Source organism: Alosa pseudoharengus, unplaced genomic scaffold (genome assembly GCF_046254945.1).
Source record: "Alosa pseudoharengus isolate Yale_2024_CS ecotype anadromous, Long Island Sound unplaced genomic scaffold, YU_APseudo_1.1 YU_APseudo_1.1_scf_4, whole genome shotgun sequence".
NCBI classification, from domain to species: domain Eukaryota; kingdom Metazoa; phylum Chordata; class Actinopteri; order Clupeiformes; family Clupeidae; genus Alosa; species Alosa pseudoharengus.
The window spans coordinates 22,358,601-22,366,100 of record NW_027468774.1 but is presented as its reverse complement, the minus strand read 5'-3'; the positions used below and the strand labels follow the sequence as shown (position 1 = coordinate 22,366,100).

The 7,500-nt window shown below is 45.9% G+C and overlaps 1 protein-coding gene across 1 annotated transcript in view; it reads left to right on the top strand.

Moving 5' to 3' along the window:
• The first annotated feature begins 111 nt into the window (after positions 1-111).
• The window catches only part of rbfox3b (RNA binding fox-1 homolog 3b), a 38,873-nt gene continuing 31,484 nt past the window's right edge, over positions 112-7,500 (top strand). The window contains exon 1 of the mRNA XM_076266844.1: positions 112-351. Coding sequence (XP_076122959.1) covers positions 127-351 — 225 coding nt within the window. The 5' untranslated portion in view covers positions 112-126. The remainder of the gene's footprint in view (positions 352-7,500) is intronic.

Genomic DNA, 7,500 nt, shown 5'->3' with positions numbered 1-7,500 from the left:
ATCACAGCAGATGGAGAGATAAAGCTTTTAACCTGTTTTTTCTCTGTTCCTCTCCCTCGCTCCCTTTCTCTCTCCCCCTCTCTCGCTCCACAGGGTAACCAAGAGGCCGCCAACCCCCCAGAAGCGATGGCCCAGCCCTACACCCCGGCGCAGTACCCACCGCCCCCCCCACAGAACGGCATGCCGGCGGAGTTTGCGGCGGCGCACCCGCTCCCGGCGCAGGACTTCACAGGCCAGAGCCGGGTGCCGGAGCACGCGCTCACCCTCTACACGCCCACACAGACGCACAGCGAGCCCGCCGGCAGCGACAGCAGTCCGCCCATCATCAGCGCCAATCCCGCCAACGCCACTGTGAGTCCCTCTGTCTGACCGTCTGTCTGCTTGTCTGTATGTCTGTCTGTCTGTCTGTACTGACTTTCTCTCTCTGAGATCCTCTCTGCAGCTCTCACGCCACCACACTCTGTCACTCAGTCCCCCCCCCACACAGACACACACACCCCACACACACACAAACACACACACACCCACACACACCCTGAGAGCAACCTGTTTGTCAGCCCCCTCCACCTCTTTCCCTTCTCCAATCTCTGTCTCAGACTTTCATAGAATCTCTGTGTCTCATACTCGCACGCTCTCTCTTTTTCACTTAGCTCTTCACCTTCCCACCTGCTCTCCTTTCTGTCACTCCTCTGTTTCTTTCCCTCCTACCCCAGTCTCCATCACTCTTTCTCTCTCTCATCCTCCCTCCTCTTGTCACCCAGCTAGATGAAGCCGGTTAATGGCCTCATTTTTGTTTACTTTGCCTATTTTAATTACGTCACAGCGGTTCTAAGTAAAGTGGCTCAGTGGCGCCGTGCCATCATGTTGAGTCATTGTAGCCACCTGCCGATATTACTCTGCAGTCTTTCCATTTGCAAAAAGCGATCTGACTGACTCACTGCTACAAAGCTGAGTTACGGTAGTACCTAAACCCTACATCTTTCAGTTATTCACTGCTCTATGTGTCTGATGTCATTACATCAATTTCTTTTTTTTCCTTTTTTGTTCCTCTGGGTCAGTCCTAGTTTATCAGGGGTTGCAGGTATATAGGTAAGCAGAGTCCACGTGGGCTTTAAGTGCATAATCATGTATATTATAAATTTTTCATAGTATAGCATGGAATTATTTAGATCCATATGGATAGGAGGGGTAATTTTTATGCCAAATGCAATCTTAATTCATAATTAAAGTCTAGGTCAGCAAAACCAACAAGACCTCTGCAAACATGCATGCAGACTGGAGTTACTGGGTAAAAAATGTTAGAAATCTTACAGGAGGCACTTTAGGTCCAAGCACTTCTAGGGTCTCCACTAGGGAGCTTTGTTGCTACTTTCACTGCCAGTTGGAACACTGATGTGATGTAAAGCAACGGTTGGTATAGCAACATTGCATATAGGATCAGTAAAGCCTGCACCATAGTCTAGGCAAGTGGCCTACGCCACTGTGAGCATGAATATGCATTACTAGTTGGGAAAAGGTTGTTTTTTGAAATACTGGGAAGTATTGTACACTACAATCTGATAACTTGGCTTATTTTATTGATATAACCCCAAAAAAGGTTCTGATTTATGAGGTGTTTTACATGGATTTTTAAAAAATGTGGTTGCTGGTGCTCCATTGCCTCATGTGTTTGAATAATCAACATACACTTACTGTATGTCACTCATGGCTCCTGTTGTGCTGGGAGAATCCCTTACCTTGAATTAATGGGTCACTAAATAGCATAATAATGAATTATTATATGCAACAATGAAAAGGAGAATAATTTTACGATTATTTGAGCTCAATAATTAGTAAACATTTTAATATTCTGATGATGATGAAACTATGAGTAAACATTTTGTTATATTAGTTGACAGCCCTGCTAATCTTTAGACCGTTAAACATTTGACAGGAATATTATTCTTTTTGTAGCATGTTAAAATAAAGACAAAGTTTTATTTGTTATTTGTAAACATGCACATCTGTCATCCCCACTTTTGTGTCAAAACATTTAAATGGGAAGCATCACCTCCAGAGTGTGCAGGGCCACAGGCCTGAGTTAGAATGCAAAGACTCTGACACTGACACACAAAAGCCACCAAGATGCAGGCTGGACGCTACAGGGTGTGCGTCTAACCCCACCGTAAATCCAATTTCAGTGGAGGCATTCAGGAGAAGTCAGAGTGAGAGAGAGAGAGAGAGAGAGAGAGAGAGAGAGAGGTGCCTATTCCAGAGCAGCCAGGCACGCAAGGAGAAACGGTAAACCAGAGGTTTTTCATTTATTCGGGCCGGTGAGATTCTACATGCTGTCGACATAAATCATTTAGGTCTTCTGAACGGTGGTTTGCCTAATCTATTTTTTTTTTTTCGTTGTGTATGTGTCTGTGGTGGTCTCTGTCCCCTCAGCTTAGTCAGTCTCGCACCCTGCCTGCAGTCTTGGCCGCGTAAGACCCCCTCTGTGCACAGGTGGCCTGTCGGGAGTGTGTGAGAGAGTGTGTGTGTGTGTGTGTGTGTGTGTGTGTGTGTGTCTATGTCTGTGGCACGCTGCGGTGGCCTTTGATCATAGGCAGATAAGCGCCTCTGGAGACAGCATCAGTGTCATTTCACAGGCCGCTTACCTCACGGCACCGCACTTCATCCATTCATACGCACCGCATCAGAGCAGTGGTGAGCGCTGTGGCGCCCTGAGCTCCCTCACAGACACTGTCATCTATCACAGCGCGTCTGAGCAGCCCTGGGCACAGGACAACACCTCCAATGGGCAGCGCAGGCGAGGGGAGTCAAGACAGCGACGCCACTGTCCAAACACCAGAGCACAGCACAGCACAGTGTTCGTATAGCGGAGCCGCTCTTTCATAGCCGTTCTTGCAGGAAAGCTCCTATTGTGCTGGACAGCTATAAAGCTCTCCTGTTGTGCTGGACGGCTTTCTCTAAGTCGAGCTGAAGGCTTTCAAAGCACAGTTGTTGTTTTTTAGCCTGGCACGCCTCATTCACTTCACTTCATCTCACTGTGCCCAGCGCAGGACAGTACTGTACAGTAAAGTGAAGCCCTCCCAGAAGAGCTCACCAGACCTCGCTCAGACCACAACACCGCTCAACACCCGGTCCAACCCAGCCCAGCTCTCTCACAGTACCATTCCGTCACCACACAGAGAGGCAGCCCTTTCTTCCCCTCCCTCTATCTTTTATTTTCTGTCTTTCTTTTTTTCTCCTGTTTTTTTTTTTTTGTCTTTGACAGTGTCGACTTGTCAGCCACCCCCTCCTCCAGCCATCCACAGAGGAACCCCAGCAGAAGTCAGGAAGCGCATGGTGCGAGGCAAGAAAGAGAGCACGTATAAATAATAGATATTCTATATATCTAACCTCGGATTCACCCCCGTACTGCAGGTGGTCGGGGATAAGAGGGATGTTGGCTTAACTGAAGTGAGCTGTGGCGCTGAACAGGCTGATAACAGTCTCCTGAGGGAAATCTCACTCCAGTCAGACCTCTCGTCCACCCCAACAGCTCCCCACACACACACACACACACACACACCGCACCGCACCCCAGGCCGACCCCACCCAAGCCCACTGCTCTTCACAAATACAGTTGGAGCGCAGATGAGGGGTCACGGCCCGTCCGGCAGGGATTCCAGTTGGAGCCGGGGGGAAGCGCCAAGCTCGTTTTTTCAGTGTCTCTGAATTGCAGTGTCATTCTGGCGAGATGGGGTTGGGTGCCGTAAGGCGCTGCAGAGGAGCGAAATTAGACCGTAGATTTATGGTAATTTAATGAAGGGAGATGAAAGTTTAATTTCAAAGCAAAATCCCGAGAAGTTGGGCGCGCTACATCTCCCGCACTCATCACACACACACACATTTGTCTTCCACGACGAGAGTGTGATTATTCTCTTTCTCTCTCATTCTCCTCCTTCCTCCATCTCTTTCTATCTCTCCTTCTGTTTGTCCTCAGCCTGTCTGCTCGCACCATTTTGATTTCATTTAATCTCTCTGCCTGCTGTGAAGAAAGGCTGGAGGTAGCTTTTTGGTGAAGAGAAGATGAGAGACAGCTCTCTTCTGTATGTCGCCATCATGCCTCTCTCTCTTTCTCTCTTTCTCTCTTTCTCTCTCTCTCTTTTTTTTCTCTCTTCTATGCCCCCTGTGTGTATGTGTAGTCCACTGGTTTTGCTCTATGGCTTTGATTAAAGGCAGCCCGTAGGGCGAGGGTCTGAGCTCAGCCAGACTCACATGTTCGCTCCTTCTCCACCTCCTCCTCCACCTCCTCCTCCTCCTCCTCCTCCACCTCCCTCTCAAGACGCTCTTTAATGGCTGACGCATAGCCAGCTTCACACTGGCTGCTTGTTTTGTGCAGATGAGTACCTGCGTGTTCATGTGCTGTATGTGTCTGTTTGTTTATTTGCAGAGATGTGTGTAATTATGCATGTTGCGTGTGATTACGTGTGTGACACATGAGTGTATATGAGTGTATGTCAGAACATGGCTGTGTTTGTGTGTGTGCGTGTGTGTGTGTGTGTGTGTGTGTGTTTGTGTTTGTGTGTCTGTGTGAGTGTGTGTGCTTGTGTCTGTTTCTTCTAAGGACAGGGTCTTGTCACTGAACTCAGCAGGCGTCCCCTTCAGAGGGTAGGTGTTGTCGAGCAGACTCACCAGTCATTCCTCCAAACAGCCTCAGTCAAAGCAAGCAGCTCACTTTAAAACAGCCCCACCACTCATGGGGGAGATGTTCAGAAAGCGCCAGAGGGGACACCAGAACTTTTCTTTAAATCCTCAGAGAGACAGAGAGACCAAACGGGTGTGAGAGAGAGAGAGAGAGAGAGAGAGAGAGAGAGAGGGAATGAAGGAGAGAGGGAGGGAGAAAGACAGAAAGAGAGGCCTGCCGTTTGAGCATTTCAATGCGTAAAAAAATCGAGAGAGAGAAACAAAATGAGAATAAGCTTGTTATCTCTTGTGGTTCAAGCAGTCTGCCGTTTGGTTGGATTTCATGAGTAATCATTCCCGGCTCAGATAACACATGAGAAGGGCTGGCGTTAGCCTACACTCGCTTCCAGAACCTTCCTCCCCAGCCCGTGTTGAGAGTGTGAGCTCTGTCCACAGGGTGTACTGGCAGAATGTGATAAAACACACACACATATGCCATGGGTCATAAAGTCTAACACACACACACACATGCACAGACAAGCACTCACACTCAGTGGAATATAGGAACTTTTACATAGACTCATAAACCACACACACACAATACAGAACAGAGACAAAGTTATGTAGAAACTAAGCATTAGAGTGTGCAAGAACAGACTGTTCCACATACATTTAGAGAGGAATGCCTACAGACAGTATCAATTATACGCACACACACACTAGGGCTGGGACAATGCGTCAACGTAATCGATGACGTCGACTCAAATAATACGCTTCTATTTGTCAAGCATATCGCGTGCAGCCAAATATTTTTAATTTTATACCTTTAGTGTTTCCCATATGTTGACTAATCTGTGGCGGGGCGACACAAAATCAAAACCGGCCTATTTAAATGAAAGATCAGATAAAATCCTTTCATTGAGCTACACTTTTTACGCACGCAGCCTTTCCTTGCCCCTCCCGCTCTCTCTCGTAACGAGCCCACTGCCCCTCCTCTGCATGTGCGTTTAACAAAATATTCACGATTGTTGTTGCCACATACTGTAGAAGCATTGCATAGAACAAGGCTTGCTATTAAATCCGCTTATTCCACTGCCTGGTTGAATTTCCCATGGTCCTACGTAATTTAGAACGACCATGTTATTTGCACACCTATGAAGTTTTTGGCCGTATCATACTTGTATATTAATTCGCCGAACTCGTGAAGTTTAAATGAACCGTCACGTTGCATCCGAGCTGTAAAATGCAGACGTTCAGAACATAGTATCATTGTAGCATATGACAGAGGTGGCTTTTAGCTAGATGGATGACAGCAGGCTAAGTAAAATAGTGATGTTTCAAAGCTAAAGTTCATCAGAATCTTGGGATACGCCCGCTTGACAATGGGAGATAGAACTAATGACTGGCCTTTGGCCGTAGCAACCATCCATTTAGAACTAGTAACGGCAGTTTGTCCTGCAAGTTGAGAAATTAGTTGATATGTGTCGGAAGAAAGTAGTTCTACAAACAAGACAGTTTTAGCGATTAAAATGTTTAAATTGTAACAGGAAATGAACACAACAGAAGTGGCAACAGTGGAATAAGCAGGATAATGGCTCCACAGTGGTCTGTTCACAGAAGTTAATGCCGCTTCGCGTCGGGCCGTTTTACAACCTCGACCGTGCATTAACTTCTGTGAACAGACCACCGTGTCGTCCATTATCCCTTACTTAGCATCGTGACCATGCTGCGCAAATTTGTTCAAAACTGCTGCATTAAAGTTAACTCTGCTAAGGTCTTATCACAACATAGTACATTGAGGAGACTAAACTAAGTTAAGTTATGCAATCAAGCAGTATCTCAAAGCTAACGTTAGAATACTGTTTGGATGTCGAGTTTAGCATGCTTACTTACAGCTGCTTGTCAATTTCGTTACTCATGCTGGGCTCATTTTATTGACTCTGACACTGAATGTTTGCAAAATCCCGATGTAAATGGAAAAGTGTTTTCCAAGACTCAAAAGTGCTTGTCCCAAGGAGAAGTACAAACCGTTATTTGAACTAACTACGTTATGAATTGCATCCACACATCAGCAGCCTTTAACTGTGTTCAGTGTTCCCTCACGAACGTCTTGACAGAGTGACAGGCACTCAATTAGACCTATTACTGAACTTTATTGAATGCTACCTCTGACTAAGAATGCATTACTTTTAAAAAATTTTTACATTAATTTTAAGAGCAATAAACATATATTGCAATGTTTCATTCATGTTTTTTCATTCAGATATGTAAATCAACATGTATAAATTGCTATTAGTCAATTAATGGGGAGATAATTGAATCAAATCCAAATCGAATCGGACTGAAAAAATGAATCGTTAGATTAATCGTTGCATCGAAAAACTAATCGCTAGATTTATCGTTTAAAAAATAATTGTTTATCCCAGCCCTAACACACACACACACACGCGCGCGCATACACATACAGATGCAGAATTTGTTCTGCATTTGTGCGGCATGTAAGTGAGTGTATTCTTGCCACAAACCTAGTTAAGCATGCAAAGAAAACTCTCTGCTAATGCAGTCTCTCTCTCTGTAGCATCTCTCACGGTCTCTCTCCCACAATTGCATGGCTTCTGCTGCGAGGCACTAAACAAGCAAAAGCAGAATAGGATGAGAGGTTATGGGAGTGGAGGGGTAGAGATGGAGTGAGAGAAAAAAGTGGCATTGAATGAAAAGGTTGTATTGTAATTCTGTCGAGCGTAGAAGTGTAGGTATCCTCACGTCACCCAATCCCTATTTAATCGGATGTAATCTACCTGCCTGGCAGCGGTCTAATCAGGTTGCTTCGGTTATGAGCTCGTAATG